The 18,179-nt window shown below is 41.2% G+C and overlaps 1 protein-coding gene across 2 annotated transcripts in view; it reads right to left on the minus strand.

Moving 5' to 3' along the window:
* The window catches only part of SCAPER (S-phase cyclin A associated protein in the ER), a 183,024-nt gene that overhangs the window by 34,593 nt on the left and 130,252 nt on the right, over positions 1 to 18,179 (minus strand). For both annotated transcript variants that reach the window (XM_066635063.1, XM_066635064.1), the window contains 2 exons: positions 11,160 to 11,389; positions 3,598 to 3,753 (listed from right to left, as the gene is read on the minus strand). In XM_066635063.1, the coding sequence (XP_066491160.1) occupies positions 3,598 to 3,753; positions 11,160 to 11,389 (386 nt within the window). The remainder of the gene's footprint in view (positions 1 to 3,597; positions 3,754 to 11,159; positions 11,390 to 18,179) is intronic.

An 18,179-nucleotide genomic window follows, 5' to 3' on the forward strand; every position in this document is an offset into this window, starting at 1 on the left:
CTTAATACAAACCTAAGTAAACAGATGGAGTGGCATATGCAAAGTACATACATGTGACATGTACGCTGAGGAGCAGGGTCATCTACAAGCGCTAAATGAACAGTGGAATACATGCAAAAGGCAGACGGAGATTGGGGCATTTTGGTTTTTCACTTGCTGATTTCCCTTTTAAATAAGCTTTACACTCTGTGCCTGCAGTTCCCCACATTTGCTGAATATGCTGTCTGCTGGCTGTACGAAGCAGAACAACCAGTACTCAAGCAAACTGATTATATTTTATTTGCCGCTCATAGCCAAAACAGGCATTTTCTTAATTACTGTAATAAAATATAATACAAAGCAGCCTACATCCTTTGGCATTCTTTTGACCTGACCTTTGATTTTTAATTCGTTTTTTACCCATATTCTAGAGACACACAGGCAACAATTTAACCTCTGAATTGATGTGGCCACTGACAATGATATACAACCTGTTTTCCATTTTACAAGAAGAGCAACAAACATTCTGTTTGCACACCTAAATATACACAAGAGCATGTGTAGATATACTGGATCTACACCTGGATATTTTGTATGCTGACGCTCTCCCATTTTGCACCACCAAGCTGTTTCACTGAAGTGTCTGTTACCGTTAACCTGTTTTATAGTCATTGGCACACAGTTCTTACAAGAGTCGCTGTGAAGATTGCTAATGCCTTTGGAATGGTTCCCGGTAACTTTAGTGATCTTTGGATTGGACCCAAGAAGTGCTACAACCTGCAACACTTGTGTCTGTTATATAGTTCAACGTCTTCATCTGGGGCTCATACAAAATCACTATCTTTGACTTTACAGGTTCCTGTTTTGTAAAAACAGCTCTTTATTAAAGTGCAGTATGACAAATAGTCTCGTTCCTGAAAATAAATAGTTAGAAGCTACTGGCAGTCACTCAGTGAAGATGAATTCTCATCACCATTCCACAAAGAGGAAGCCAACTTTCAGGTATTTGCAGTAATAGGAAGGGGATAGCTGAGTAGAAATAGGATTCTTCAAAGCACAGGTTCTTATGCTACACTTTCAAGCATACAGATCCAAACTTGTTTATTTTGAAATGTGAAAATGTTCAGACTTGCTCTCAAATGTAGGTTTGTTTGCACAGTTGGGGTGTGCGCACATGTTCATGCTGATGTGGCTGAAAAGATAGATAGGTCAAAAGCCAGAGCTAGATAGGGCTGCATCCAGCTAGGTATGATAATTTTAAGATTGCAAATCTATACAGCCAGTGGTTATTCATTGTTTCTCACGTCTCTATCCTGCACTAAAGAGCTCATGTCATGACTGGAGTCTAGGTCTGTAGTTCAAGATGGAGCCCCCTAAGCTGAAGCCCAGGTCTTTCTCACGCTCAGGAGCATCTAAGGGCAGGCCAAGGGGAACACAAGGCCACCAGAATGATTCTGATTCAATGAATGTAGGCCCCAACAAACTCTTGAGAAGGAAGTCCCCTCTTCCAAGCTGACAAGGAAAATGTACTGAGCCCCACAGAATGTGAAACTGAGCCACACATGCCTGTTCACTCATGAGTAGGCAAACATGCCTCAACTCTTATCAAAGGCTAGGTGAGGGGGAATGCAAGGCTACCAAAATGGTCTCAATCTGATGAATGTAGAGCTCAACAACTGCTCCCCCCCCCCCAGTAAAAAGGATAAAAACAAGGGGCTTGAGCAGCTAGTAAAGTGAAACAACTTTTTCAGGCTCATAAAGTTAGGTGGGTCCCAACAGATTGTCATTTTAAAAAGTGGGTCCTGGTGCTAAAAAGTTTGGGAACCACTGCTATATTTCATGGTGAGTTTAATTATAAAAGACTTGACTGTGTGGACTGGCAACCAGCACTCCACCATAAGCTATTTGGGAAAGGTTATCTGGAGAAACCAGAGCAGACAGTCTAATCACAGCTTATGTTAGAAAAGTGAAGAGAAGGTTTCTCTTTTTAGTAAACCTTCTCAGAGTGTTTTACTTATCTTAAAAAAAACACCAAATGTTTATTATTAGCTAATACAGAAGGAAAAAAAACACCATGAAAAGTAAAGTCAATTTCATAATTAAATCAATTTTAACACCCTGCCAATAGAAAAGTACCCATATTTCATTGTTAATATGCATATCTTCAGTTATGGATTCCTTCACTTCAATAGCAAAACTTTTATGGTATTAAACAGAGACGATTTTAGTTTATGTGGCTAGATTAGAGTGAATGTCCTTTACTATATTCTAATGGTAAAATCATCATTTTTCACGGTTGTCACGGGAGTAAATTCATACTCCTTCGTCTGAAAATTTTAAATCTAAATTGCTAGTTGGCATCTCTGATTTCTCTTGCTTGCTCCTTTTCACCCCCTTTTAGCAAATTTTCTAGATTTCTAAATCCCATGGGGAATAAAAATAAAGTAAGAAGCAGAGGACAGCAATACAACTTTCTGGATTGAGTTAGCTTTGCATAACCAAGCAAATGTTTAGATGGCAGGAAATAACTGTTTGCACACAGTGCTGGCCTGTGCAGACAAATGCTGGATGGAGGGAGAGAGTAAGTGATGTGGTGTGGGGGGCGTCACTAGTCAGCATGCTCCTGTCCCCCCTATACCAGGCTTTGGTCTGAATGACCGAACAGGACCTAAATGTTATGGGGTAATCAGGAAAGAACTGGATCTAGGGATGCTGTTTTGATGGCAAAGGGATCAAAGAAATGGCAATCCCATGCCACCTGTAACATCTATTGCTACTGTTACGGAGAAAGGAAATAGAGAAACGTTTTCTCCACCTTCACAATCCTAAAACTCCAGTCATCCAATGAACTTGGCAATTATTGGGGGGTGGGTGGGTTGTATCAGTGGATCCTGTACCCTCAGATCAGGTCCATGGTCCCCCCACCTGTTCCCCTGGTGTGCGTCCCCAGCGTGCATTCCATTGAGGGGAAAGGGGAACTCGGGGCTTCCCCAGGCCTCCTAACACCTTATAAGGCATTAAAAAGTCACTTCCAGTTTTTTTGAAAAACCAGAAGAGACTTTTTTTCATTCTAGGGCTCAATCTGAGCCCGGCAGATACCACGGATGGTTGCCTGCTGCCTCTGCTGGGCTCAGAGGACCCTCCAAAGGCGATGGGAGTTGAGTTTGCCTTCAGAGGATGGGGGGCTGTTCATCAGTATCTGCAGTTTCAGTCAACCGCAGGGAGTTCCGGGGCATGCCTGTAACTCAAGGCAGACAAAAGGAAGTATTACTTTACAATGCATAATTAACTTAGGGAATTCATTGTCAGAGAAGTGGCAATGGCCACCAGTTCATATGGTGGCATGTGTGGTTGGGGCATATTTTCTCTGAACTTAGATATCCCCTTTATCCATCATGATTAATATCAATTGTTAGAATTTGTCTAATTCATGGAGAAGGATAGGTCTAACAGCAGGTATTAGTCCTGATGTATAGAGGGGAATTTTAAAATTGGATGATTTAATGGGTAGCATACAAGCTAATCTTACTTTGCATGGTTAGTTCCACTAATGGACTGTTTCAGTCACAAAATATCTTTATCTTCCACACAATCTGACAAGAGCAAAAATCGGCTTACCTTCCATTGACAGCAAAACAAAGTTGGCACATCCCGGTCAACACTGCTGTGGTGTTCTGCAGGAAAGTGGCTATTTTTGGATTTTCATCAATTGGGCCTTGGACTGAGAGAAAACAGCAGCACAGCTTCTCAATTAATCCTATATTCACCACATAGCTAGAAAACAAAAGGAAAATGGATTCAACGTGGTCATATTAGACTAATTTCAAGGACTAATTTTGTGCTATCCATATACAGGTACCCCCTGCTTTCTGACGGTTCGTTTTTCGACAATCTGCTCTTTCAACACATTCCAATTATACCCAGAAGTCATTCACTAAATGCATGTTCCGCTCTTTCAACCTCTCTCTGCTGTTCTAAAGGCTAAAATTGCCCTCCCCCTTGTTGATCTGTATATGGTGATTCAAACTGTCTTGGTATAAGTGTGTGAGAGAGAGAGAGGGAGAGAGAGGGCACATGCCAACTTTAGCTCTGGATCTATTTGTGTTCCCGAAGGCGTTAATGAGAGTACATTTGCAGAAATCTGTGTGTGACAGCAGGAACTTGCAAGATGACAAAGGCATTTGCAGTTTGCTAGCTAAAAAAGCCCTGGAAGCAACATTTGTAAACTGAAAACTAAAACAAACTAAACATTTGCAAACCAAAAAAAGACCAGACTCTGCTTTTCAACTGTTTCCGCTTTTCACCACTGCTCTGGTCCCTATCCTGCCAAATGAGCAGGAGATGCCTGTACCTCAACATTAAATCAGTGTTACAAGCTTCACCTGGTTTGACTTACTGTGAACTGGAAAATTCTCACTGAAGATGTTTTGGCCTTGATTCAGGGTGGCAAACAAATTTCAGAATGGGGAATTTTGAGGGCGTCTCAAAAAATGCTGACAGTTTAGAGGGCAAGTTGCTATCCATTTTTCTTGGCAGCAATGGCAGCATAGAGTTCTGCTCCACAGGAGATTTCTATTAGCTAGCTATTATGAATTTCACCCAAGAATGCCTCGTGAATGAACCTGCATCATAATGTAGCATGATTCTCAGGGAGGCTGCTGGGGAAAAAATACCAGCTATCAGTGGCTTGAAAAATTTCTCAGCCCCGCATTCCCATTCACCAAAATTACTCTCCTCCCAATTCTGCAATCTGAAAATTTGGTAGAGAAAATAGGGGAGAGGGAATGCTTAGATCAGCCCTATTTATCAAGTTGTTTTACACTACAGTTTAATTCAAAATGAAAGAAATTTTTTTTAACCCCCTGAATACAATTGTGTTTTGCCACAACCAATTATTCTTAAATCACCTTTATATTTCTGCCACAATTCAGTGAAAGAAAACTCAATTAAAACACAGGAGTAAAAGGATGAAACTACCCAGACAAAATCTGATTACAACATAATCCCCCCAAAGTCTAGTATGTATGCATTCTATCTTTTGAGCCAATAATAAACGAGAACCTCTTTTGTTGTTAGAAAGAATTTCTTTTATTGTGGTTGTAAGCAGAGATCTCAGTACTGGGGAATCATCTCATTAGAAGAAACATGAACCCCTGACCCCCCCTTTTGTTTTTTATAATTTTCTTCTTCTTAATAGACAATATCATCCCTTCTCTAATTTATCACAATATAACATCTGCAAATCATTCTCTTGTATCTCAGTGGGCAGAGCCAAGGAGAATAAGTGAAGACTTTTTGTGGCAAAAGATTTTGAGAAGCATCAGGTAAATACAGAAAAAAAACAGCTTTTTAAAAAAAGGTTTATAATGACGGGTTTTGTGCAGGGCTGTCTCATCCATGAGTGCAATGGAGCTGGTCACCTCAGACTGTGGATTGGCGTGGGGTGCCTACATAAGAACATAAGAAGAGTCCTGCCAAAGGCCCATCTAGTCCAGCTTCCTGTAAACTTAAAATGGCCCACCAGATGCCGCAGGTAGCATCCTGCATCAACACAACACAACAGACCTGCATCCTAGTGCCACTCCCTTGCACTTGGCATTCTGAGGTAGCCTACTTCTAAAACCAGGAGCTTGCACATGCCTATCATGGCATGTAAGCTGTGATGGACTTTTCCTTCATAAATCTGACCAATCCTCTTTTTTAAAGGCATCTAGGCCAGACGCCATCACCACATCCTGTGGCAAGAAGTTCTACAAATTGCCTCTCTCTATCTACACACTTGTCTCCACTACTCCTGTAACTCCTGCTCTCTCAATTTGAAATAAAGTGTGGAGAGGAGAATATTTGTGGTTTCTGATTTTCAAGTTCCATCATTCTTTTCAACTCCATACTTCCTCTTCCATTCCAGTCTCCTCTTCCTTCCCAAATCCAGGGAGCAGGAGGAGGAGAAGTGGCGGTTGCTACTACACTGCTGGATAAGATAGGAAAGCATTTGATGTGCTGCTTCAAGTGCTGAGAGGTCTTGGACTGGCTCTGGCTTTGTGATGTCATTTTCCATGGTTGAGAATAAACCGGATAGAAATGCCAACCTAGAAGCAGTTTCAACTTCACAAATTTGTGGAAACAGCAGGCAACATCAAAGGCTCTCAATGGCCCTCAAAGCAACTCACCTGCATAATCTGGAGACTGACAATAGCAACATAATTTTGTAAAGACAGATTTACAAATGCCTTAAGATTCTGATATTCCAAATAGACCACCATGTTGAACTCATAAATATTAATGGAACTCCTTCCAGTTCAAGTAATTTGAAAACCAGAGAACTGGATGTTATATATTTTAATAAGCAATCAGAAACAAAGTTAAGGAGAAGAATTAACTTAATGTTGATGTATTAGATGAAATTTAATTTTTTGTTTTAATAAATATCTTTAAGTAAGCAGTTTTGAATATTTAATTAATTACATATTTCATTCCAAATAAAATATTTATTTTATACATTTTTACTTATGGAAATGGTGTCACATTTAATGTATTTATTTATTTGAAAATTTATATCCCACCTTTCCCATGCCAAAGCAAATGCCCAAGATGGCAAAGATCATAATCCAACTCAAGGAATCTTTCGTGAAATGGAAAACCATGGTTTCCTGCTATGTGACCGAACCCTTGAAAGACACAGGCTTGTGTGCTTCCACTCTACTCCCATTACATTCTCTACTCATGTGGCTGGGAATAGGGGCTGCTTTAAACCATATCTCATGCAAAGGTGGGAACAGTTTTTAATTTTGGCTGCAAAATCTGGATATGAAGTCAGAAACTGAAGTTGGTTTCACACTATGGTTTGAAAAGACAGAGAGTTAAACCACAATTCCAGATTTTGTAAGCTATGGTTCAAACAAACTGGGACATTGAAATCACAACTACACAACAAAGGCAAGGTAATAAGGGGAGGGCAACCCTGGCTTACTGTTATGCGTGAACCAGCCCCTCGCTGCCCACAAACTTTCTAGCAGTCTCTTGTAGCTGTATACTGTTAACAACAATTCTTCTAACAACACTATCCATGGGAGAGGCATTTACTTCCCTTTCTTGAAAAGGCTGAAATTGTGTCATGCTCTTTATCCTCCACCTCAATTGACTGATTGCTGCTAGAGCCCATAAGGTGGTCCAACTTTAGTACTATTTGTGCATTTTCCTCACATGCACACTGTACACTTGAGAAACTGATTAAGGCCTGAGTGGCTGCTGTGAATAATATGAACCTGCCTGTTTGAAATTCCTTCTAATTGTCTGATTACCTTGTCATCATGCCTTTCATTCCTCCATTAGAATCAGATCCCTTAAAAGGCCTCAGGTGAAAGGCTGGCCTGATTCTTATGAATCACCTTAGCTCAGGGGTATGTATGCACTCGGGCCAATCAGTGTCAGGTGTCAGTAGTGCAAAATATCAATAAGCAGACCTCCCAATTGGAGACTACAACAGCCTGAAATTTCACACTCTAAAAAAAAAAACCTGTTTGGAAAGGGAGTGTGGATACGCACCAATTTTAAAAGGTCACTAGGTTCTATAACAGCCATCTGCTTTGCCTTCCTCCTGCAATTTAACTCTTTGATTTGGATTTATCTTCATTACAACAGCCTTCGACACTGTTTAATGAACAATTTCTCTGCACGTGCTGTTTTTTCCAATTTTGCACGGATGGGAAAATGCCCCTTTCATTCCCACATGATTGAAATCTCCATGCATATAATGGAAACAAACATAAAGCGTTTTCCCTGATGCATCATTGAGTGGGACAGACCTCACCAGAGTTCCAGTCAGTGGTCAGCATGTGGAGGTTCAAACAACAAGGGTATGAAGAGTATTCCTCAGGATCACATAGGAGTTGCTCCAGTCTAGTGATTCCCAAACATACAATGGTCAAGGCGCCCTTCTTTTGTGGTAGCCACTTTTTCCCGGTCCTCCTGGGTGCCACCATATTGAATTAGTTCTCACCTGATCCAAGATGGTGGTGCTCTTGAGAACTTTGGGAATCACCGTTTGGGAACCACTGCTCTAACCCATCATTCTCCCCTTCTCCATGCATCTTTTTCTGCTCTATTTTCTTCTTCCATGTCCAATCTAGGGAACAGAAGGATGAGGAAGAGGTGGAGGCTGGAGTGCCACCAGGTAATGGGAGGCAAGCAGCATTTGGTATGTCGTCAGGCTGTGGGAGATTTTCAGCTGGCCCTGGATATTCAAGATGACTCAAGGTGCTTTGCTGAACACAAATCGGTCCTGGTCCTGAGGGCCAACTTTATGAAGCCCAAGTTCAGTAAACATAGCACATGATGGAAGGAAAGCTGGGAAATTGCTTAAGTTCTTCTTTCTATGGCCACTTTTACTATGTGTGAAAGTTATCACTAAATCTAATTTAATAAACTGTAAAACAGAAATAATTTGTAAAATATAAATCTGTACATCGAAGGTGACATATAAAAATGAATGCCTTTCATTGACTTGATTCTAAATCAGGAAGTCACTCCCATAATTTTAATGGGGCAATTTAAAATTCAATATATTGTTTTAGTATTTTCTGTTTAAATGGGTTGTTAGAAGCCCATACTCCTGAGGGCTTGATAGGAAATAGTTAGATATGAACGTGAAGCAATGAAAAATGTGACAATGAACACAAGATTCTTACATTTAAAATGTGCAAATAAAAGGAATAAAATAATTATCACTGTCACATATGAAATGATCACTGTCACATATTCTCAGACCAATGTTTAATTTTATTTCCCTGGCAGCCCAATCTTATCCTGCGCTGGAACAGGCAGGCCACATGGCCTGTGCTATATCCAGTGCAGGGTTGGGGCTGGCTGCGGTGCAACCTGGAGCAAGGATAATTGATTCCCCTTACCCTGGGTAACACCGCAATGGTCCAAATGGGGCTACTTAGATCTGCGCCACCTAAAGAAGTGGTGCAGATCTGAGCAGTGTGGCACTAGGCTGGGCCACTCAGTAGGCGGATTAGGATCTTGCCTAAGTGCTAGACCCTGGCTCCACCACCTTCCGGGTCTGGTCTGGATCTAGCACAAATTATGTTTCACCAAGCAATTCAGAATGCCTTCCTATTCTGGTTTGGCAATGTTTGAGACCATGACCCAAAAGAGCCAGATCCAATTCCATCTTGGAAACTAAGTCCAGATCAGATGGTACACCAGTACCACTTGTCAATTAAGCAGAAAAAATGGTGTTAGGGAAAGCTTACTTAACCATGGCATGATGTGACACCTGAATTGAACTACTGTGAACAGAATGTAATACCAACTGAGGAGGATGTCGCAGATGTGAAATTGATGGATGGCGCTCATCTCTCTCTGCCTCCACAACTCCTCCACCTGATCCATGATTCGAAAAGAAAAATAATGATATTCAAGCCCATTACTTTTTTCTCATCCTCTCTTCCTCTTCAAATCCAGATAGTGGAAGAGCAGTGGAGGCAATGGCTAGCATGCCCCAGGTAAGAGCTAGCAGCATTTGGCATAACGCCTTAGGAACCTGGAGGTCTTGGGCTAGACCTGTGAATGGATGTGGAAAAGATGCCAAACATACAAGTTCCATTTTCCTGAATGGAAAAAATAGGGTTCTCCTTGCAGCTTTACAAATATTAATGGCACATTTTAGAGATGATTTTTAAGCAACAACGAGTGCCTAAGAAAATCTATATAAAAAGAATACTGCCATAAAAAAAACACACACATACACACATGTACAACCAGGAAAAGAGTGAGACACAATTACTATTTAAATAAAAATGATACAGCATGCATTTAAAGATGAAAACTTATAGAAATCTATTTAAACGTGATCCCTGTCAACCAATGATTAATGTATTCAGTTCAAAATTTCAAGGATATATAGTGCAAAGGGTCATTGCAAAAGGGAGCTTAGGGTTAACACTAGGGACAGAACAAGCTCAAAGAGATGGAAAGAAGTAATTTATTGTGAGATTGTCTTGAGAAATTAAATGTCTCTATTATCTCATTTTTCAGAAAAGAGGATGGACAACGATTGTGGGAACAAAGGGAAGAAAATTTGTATATGGAATGCTCCGCCCACCCACAACTGAGCATCAGAAAATAATTGTTGTGCAAGAAAGAGAGAAGCAGTCATTTCCGTATGATATTGATACTGAATTGAATAATCTGATCTGACACTTCCCATCTGACATCACAAATACTACATCTACAGAAATGTAGTGACATGAAATAATTAAATGGAGACCAATTTCCACCTGGTATTATCTAATTATCATCAAAACATGTGACCTCAATGCTTGCTGAAACCAATGATAAGTGCTTATTGCCTAATGAGGACAAGTACTAAGAAAGCTTTTTTTACAAAGCAGCATACAAAAGGTTAATTTCATCAAGACATGAAGATCACCATAGACATTGACCCACTGGATCAAATGAAGAATTGACTGGAAGAATTGACTTGATATTAAAAGATGAGAAATCATGCACCATAACAAATTAACATGAATGGAGGTAGCCAGTTCGGTGCACTACATTCTTATCAGGACTAATTGCTTTCACTTTATTAAATGACTTTAACAAAAGAACATGCATTATTGTGCAGAATAACTGCTAGACACGGAGTCTGAAGGGACACTGAACACTTAGGAGTAATTTAAATTTCAGGAGAAGCCAAAGTGTAATTCTTTCCCCCTGCGTTCTAGTCATTTTTTCTATCCACATTTAAACTCCGCAAATTGAACAAGAGAGAGGTCCAGATTTCTTCCATAGTTATTTAGAAACTGATTTTCATTTATGGCTATATTTCAATTAGGAACTTTTAGCACAGGTTGTGATGCTAGTGGATTAGGCTTCAGGAGGAACTTCTGCAGTTTATGGTTTTGGCAGGATAACAACAATAAAACAAAAAGACATGCAAATGAATATATTAGCACATGCTTTGCATGTAGAACGTTCCAAGTTTCTTGCATCCCCCAGAAATGGACCTCAGGCAGGTGCAGGGAAAGTCCTCTCTCTGCCTGAGTCCCTGGAGAGCCACAGCTGGTCAGAATAGACATGGCTGACTCAGTATAAGGTAGTATTTATAAAGTATAAATATAAGTATTTATATTTATGTATTGGCAATACCGATATAATGCTATCCATTTCCTTACCTGATGAGGTCTTGTATCCTGCTGTTAAAAACTTCAGCTTGTGAGGTCTTGTTTTTCATTTCTTGTATTAATTTTGGTGCGCAGGTCTGGCTGTTTCCATAAAGGCCGCTGGAAATTAGACCCCCAAATACCACAGCTACAATTCTTAGAACTCCAGTTGTTAGACCTTCAAATACTTGCTTGTTTGCAGTTCTTCCTAGGGTGGCATTATAGTCATCTGGAACATAAACCTATAGAGAGAATTAAATACACGGCCATTAAAAAAAAAAGAACATTTCCTCCCCCCCTTTTTTGTTCATGAGACATATTTAACTATAAAATAGCAAAATGAAACCAGAGTGCTCCATTTCCTGGGATATGCTCTTAGTTTCTGGCAATCAAATACTTAGGAACAGCTTCAGTTTGCTGTTAGCTAATCCTGTTCTCCACAAACTTGTACTTCCTTTTTCAATCCATGATGGAATTCAAAGTGGTATACATGAGGTCTTCAGGCAGTCTCCCATTCAGACCAGACAAGACCAAGACCTGCTTACCTTCAGTAAGGTTGCTGAATCACAGATCTTCAAGCCTTTGCAGTAGACCAGAAATGGGCAAAGTAAGATGTGGGGGCAGATCCAACCCAGAAAATTTTCCAGCCCTCTGACTGCTACCCAGCCGTGGCTAACAACTGAGTCCTCAGATCCTTGTTCTATGCACATAGACATTGGTGTTGACCACACAAATGTAGTAGTCTTGCTCCCAGATGAAGCATTGGTGTGTTTATGTGCATGCAAGAAAGATCCAGGGGCATACCACCTAACCAATCATACTGGGACTGAGCACAAGAGTAAGTGTGTCCCCTGTCAGGGAGTGGATCAAAAATAACTGACTGTAAACAAGAAAGACAGCAAGAATAGAAAGCTTCCTTTTGCCTGCCCAGAACTCATCCAATTAAAAAAAACGACAAAAAAAAAAAAACAAATACATAGTCAATGTCATGTATTTAAAAATAAACTGAATGCAAAATTTATTTTACATATTTTACGTATTTTGAAGAGCTGGAATCAAAGTTATTCCATGGTAATGACAAGTTGTACAATTTCCATACCCCAAGGGTTTGCCTATCCTAGGATTACCGTGATTTCTTGTGGCAGCAAACAATCACAAATCAATAGCTTCATGAAAAGAAACACTACAGTATTTATTAAGAATTATATATATTCTATTCCCAGAACACCCCCAGATACCAAAATTCACGGATGATTTAGGGCGCAGTCCTAACCCCTTATGTCAGTGCTTTCCAGCACCAGCATAGCTGTACCAATGGGACGTGTGCTGCATCCTGCAGTTGGGTGTCAGTCACAGAGGCCTCCCCAAAGTAGGGGAATGTTTGTTCCCTTACCTTGGAGCTTCATTGCCTTTATGTCAGTCCTGGAAAGCACTGACATAAGGGGTTAGGCTTGCACCCTTAATCAGCTATTTCGGGCCCCGGAACCCTCCAAACTGTGCTCTGGTTGGATCAGGAGAGTGAACTGAGGGCTGGGGAAGTTGCATACAGCTTCCCCAACCCTCAGAATGCCTCCTCTGGGTCAAAAAATGCATCTTCCAGTTTCTTGGGGAAAGCAGAAGTGACGTTTTAATGCCCTTATGGCGTTTATGCATTCTGAGGCCCAGGGAAGCGCAACTCTGATCGGGTTCGGAACCCGCGGATGATCAAATCTGCAGGTTCCAAATCCATGGATATCAATGGCCCCCGATACACGTACATGCCTCAACTTCCCAAAGAGACCTCAATTAGGATGCCTCTTGTAGTTTCTTCCTAAACCTCAAAAAGTTTTATAGCACTTTGAAGACCAACCAATGTATTTCCTGGGATTCAGGAAAAAAAAAAAACTGTCATGGAGAATACATTTTAATTAAAACATTCAGCACAAATGCACAAAGAAGAGTAATGACTTTTGAGCTACAGTCTAAAGCAGGGGTGCCAGTTGTAAGCCCGACGTGGCCCCTGGAAGCAATTTCTCTGGCCCGGTTATAACTGGGCTCTCCCAGCATGATAATTGGACTGTCTCATATCTTGAAAATATGAACAAGATTTGAACGTTTTCTGTCATTTGCAGCAAAGGGCAGCCCAATCCTGAGCTGCCCAGAGTGCCCAGGCTCAGTGGCACCAAAAAGGGCTGCCGCTGAATCCTGCACCTCCTGCGCAACCGCGGGAGGCTCCTTGGGAGAAAGGGACGTTTGTCCCCTTCCTCCAAGTAAGGTAAGCAGCCCTGTAATGGGGTTACTCACTTTACCGCTGACCAAAAGGTTGGTGGTAAAGGCGCTCGTGGAGGGCGCGCAGCCCTCCACGAGCGCCCTGGATCCTGCGAAGCTTCACAGATCCTCCTCCTACCCACCCTTCAGCATGCCTCCCACCTGCCCCCACCGGCCTCCCCCCTCCCTGGAATGCCTCCCCCATGCCCCTGACTCCCGTTCCACAGCCTGGCAGTATGGGAGACCGCTGAACCGCGGAACCTGGGTCACCGCCCTGCGCTAGCCCAGTATGTCCTTACGGCACGTTTGTGACTGTGGCTGGTGGAACGGAGCTGTGCCGCCGACCACAGGATTGGGCTCCGAGTTTCTATGTAAGAACAAAATGCTTATTTCTGGTCATCGTCTGCTTAATGATGTCCCTTCCAGCCCTCAGCAAGCACCAGAAATGCTAACTTTGGTGCTCTGCATGAAATGAGTTTGACACCCCTGGTCTAAAGGTACCTAAGATACTAAGGCCCAAATCCTAACCAACTTTCCAGCACTGGCATAGCTGTGCCAAAGGGGTGTGTGCTGCATCCTGCAGTTGGGTGCCAGTCACGGTAAGGATCTTCAAGGTAAGAGAATGTTAGTTCCCTTACCTCGGAGCAGCATTGTCCTTACCTCAGTGCTGGAAAGTTGGTTAGGATTGCACCCTAAACCAATCAGCTAGAAAGGAAGTTTGCAGGATTGGTGGTTTTCTCCGGGAAGGCAGTCCCTCTCTATTATTCTCTTGGAGTTAATAAACAACGGGGGCTGGGGAGAGCAAGTGCTAGTAGCCATTGCTTGTGTCTTCAGTCTGGGTCATGGATATAGGTGTTTTTCACAGGGAGTTGTCCACCTAGGGAAAGATGTTTGGGCTGGAAAGGAGTTTCCAGTACTGATGCATCATTATCATAAAACATCTCTAATTTGAATTTGTGGCTTACTTGAAAACGTATAAATGTTAGACATTCTTTATTTGGCTTTTTATTTGTATTGCTAAAATACACAGAAAGAAGAAGGTTCAAGACACACAAGGTTTAAAGTTTTATTATAGGTCCTGATTAGTTTCATGAATTGTGCCTGGAAAACTGTATGGCCAGTGGGGTACTGGCATTGTGTGCTCCAGATTACCTATTTGATGTAGCCTCCCAACCATCTTTAAAATACCGCATTAGTGATAATAACAAGTATGACAATCTAATGAAGGTATGCTTAAGTGCTAGGCTTCCAAAATTGGGTGCCAGCCTTTAGAGAAAGAAAGGAATGGTTTCCTTTACAACTCTAGAATGAATATCAGACAAATAACTCAGTTTTCTCAACCCAGAAATTCATGATTAAAGCCAACTGCAAAATCAATCTCACTGGACGTCTTTGCATTTAATTGTACAGCAGTGGAATAAAATTCAGTTGCCCATAGGTTAGTACTGTCTCTCTCTCATGGGGAATATGGCAACACTTAGTGACAAAAAATAACATGCACAATTTTTTTATTATTCATTAGCTCTGGGCCTTGAGTTGGTACTTAAAATTCATTGTCCTAGCCTGTTCCTGGTAGCGAGCCAAGCTAGAAAGTGAGAAGACTTCAGCTGCTTATTCAAGTTTAGTTGAAGAAAAGAAGATTATGTTGCACCAGTAATTTACACAGACCGGAGTAATTCATGCCTAACGATTCTGACTGTCTACCAAAGCCGATGGTTTGTATTTAAAACATGTGCACCTATTTAATTAGTAAGCCAGATACTATAATTTGGGAGCCATGAACACTGCTAATGTTGTCTTATAACATACATGCTTTCTAATATTTTTCTCCTTAAAAGATCTTGGCTCAAACAGTACATGGGCTTGGGAGATCTGTGATAAATATCCTGGTGGTGGTTTTCTGCCCCCCCCCCCCCATGGAAGTGCATTCAAGAGGCTAAAAAGTTGATTCCCAACTGTATTTTTCCCTCCCATGAGTGGAGGCTTAAAGGAAGTGGTCTGCCTCAGGCCACCCAATGAGTTCATGGCAGAGGTGAGATTCAATCTGGAGAAGGACTGATTCTCAACTTAAGTCTCTTAGCCACCAGGCTACACTAGACAGAAAAGCTACCATCAGCCTGATGGGAAAAGGTTAATCACCGCCTTCCCTACTGCCACTGCTGTGATCAACTCTGTAGTCCCACCATATTTGCATTTCCATAAAAAAGTAAATGCCATAAGATCAGTTACAGATCTACCCGTAGCATGCTAGTTGACTGTATTATTTGATATTGGTAGTTGCACATTTACTCTAGTGAATGTAATTTCAGATGAATAGCTTTGGGGAGCTGTGTGTTTCCTATGCAATGCTAAAACCTCTCTCTCTCTCTCTCGCGTGTGCATGTGTAATGTACTGTTCTGTGGCAGAAGCAACAATGGTTATGTCTCTGGCACCCATGGGATGAATGGATGGGAGAACAATGGTTCTCTATTATAGTTAATATGTTTTTGCCTGCTTACTTTGCAACTTAATGACTTTGCCAGCACCAGTGAGAGATATTGTTTAGCACCTCAGAAGAAAAGGCTGAGTCCAGGATTTGTTCAGACTGTGATGTTTCATTTGCTAGAAACTCCAAACCTCATTTTATTTCTGTACAAAATTACAGGAGAGAAACTGTAGCATCACAGGCTTCTATGCTTTTGTGACATTAACAGCCATTCCACCTATTCCGACTCTTTTTCCATACCTATTTGCATGATTAAATGTACATAACCTGGAAAACAGAACATTACTGTACATGTTTCAATAGCGGCAAGTAGCTGCACAGCTGTTTCAACTATCAAGAATACTCAGTGAGACAGGACAACAGGTAGAATAAGTTATCCCATTTGACACAAGGCTTCAGCTGAAAGTGATGTGCCATGTAAACATCTCCTTGTCATGTTTAGTCACGCTTGTCTACATCATGATGACATCATTACATTGGACATTTCCTCATCCCTATTTTTCCCACATCATTGACTGCCATTAGTGGGGGGTATGGAAACGACACAATAATGACATTCATAAATCTTACAGAGAGGTAGAACTCTTACATCTGGCTGCTATTTTCATGTAGTAAGTAAGCATATTTATTAATAACAACAACAATAAATTATATTTGGCATGTATAGAGCACTTACAAGTGTTCAAAGCATTTCACATATATTAACTTGATGGAATTCTTACAACCATCCCATAAGGTAAGTATTATTATCCTAGTTGGAGAACTGAGGATTAGTTCATGCCAGAGGTTCGGTGGAACAAAAAAGTCTCCAATTCGCAAGTCAGTCACTAAGCTACACCAACTCTCAATAGCTTAAAGTGGCAGTCTTTGGTGACATGGGCGGTCAAGGAGGCAACTTGAAAAAAGGGATGAGGGGAAGCAAGATTCTACCAATTTTCACTTCCTTTCTGCTCCATTCCCCTCTTCCTTTTTGAATCTAGTGAGCAGGAGTAGCAGTGGCAGCTAGCACACTTTTGAGTAACTGGGGGCTGCAGTTGGTGCAGTGACTCAGCTTTTGGAAGGTTTTGGTCTGATTCTGAAACTACTGTAGTATTATGGCCATGTGAAGTATGGTGATTACTGAAATTAAAACTCCAACCAAACTAGTATCCTCTGGGTGCCTGCCAGCTGGCCAATGCAAAGCTCAGATACCTGTAAACTGGCAGATAGTATAGAAACACCACATCTTCAGCACTGTCGGAAGCAGTCTCTGTACAAGACTGTTCCTGAAACTTCCTACTGACTGTGGAAATGGGAAGCACAGGACAACATGCTACCTTGTGTTCAGTCTTTTTATAAAGATATGCATTCTTTAAGAATTAGCATGAATCAACCTGTTGGGAGGAAGCACTGGCCAAATCCTCATGAACACACCCACAGTTTAATTTTCCTGTTGATGTCTCTATTGCTACTTCTTAGTAAAGGCAGAGCCATAATGTTGATAGTTTTCCTTGTGTTAATCTCTAAAAGGGAGTGGAGTAAAACTGGCAAGAAAAGTACTGTTCTGTATACATTAATCTCTTTTATGTGCAAAAGGCTGCAATCCTTCCCTACTTGGACTGGACTCAGACTTACTCTCAAGACAGTGTACATAGGATTTTAGTCTTTGTCATGTTAAATGGATTAACAAATACAGAACACTACTTTTCTGAGTAAACATGCTTGGAATTAGGCTGAAAGTTAATAAACAAGTTTCAAATAAACTCATTATTTGAATACATTTTTCAAATCTCCTTCTGAAATACCATAACATTTTGTGTGCATAGTGCTTATTTGTGCATGTGAGGAAACAGACAGACCTATGAAAATATCAAAACAGTTAAAAGTATATTTGTTTTGCATAGTGCAATACAAAAGATAATGACAACAGGGGGAAAAGCTAAGATAAAGAGTTTGACAATATTATAATTAATTTTAACTGAAAACCAACCCAAGACTACTTGGCATCTACTGTCCCCCTCACCTGGTGGTGTACTGGCTTGCTGCCTTCTGTGCTACTCCCTGGATTTGAAAAGTAAGAGGTGAATGGAGTGGAACAAGAAGTAAGGAAGAGAGTAGAGTGGTGCATTAGAGTACCAAGGGATGCTTTAGCCAACCACTTTCCTGTCCTACACATTCCTTCTTTCACTCCATTTTCCTCTTCCTTCACCAATTTGAGGAGTGGGAGGGAATAGTGGCGGAGATGGCAAGTTCCTCCACTAATTGCTACCTGTAACCACCTCAGTTGGCCTCACAGATGAGCCAGCCCTGCTTTAACCTA

This window comes from Tiliqua scincoides, chromosome 8 (assembly GCF_035046505.1).
Source record: "Tiliqua scincoides isolate rTilSci1 chromosome 8, rTilSci1.hap2, whole genome shotgun sequence".
NCBI lineage: Eukaryota > Metazoa > Chordata > Lepidosauria > Squamata > Scincidae > Tiliqua > Tiliqua scincoides.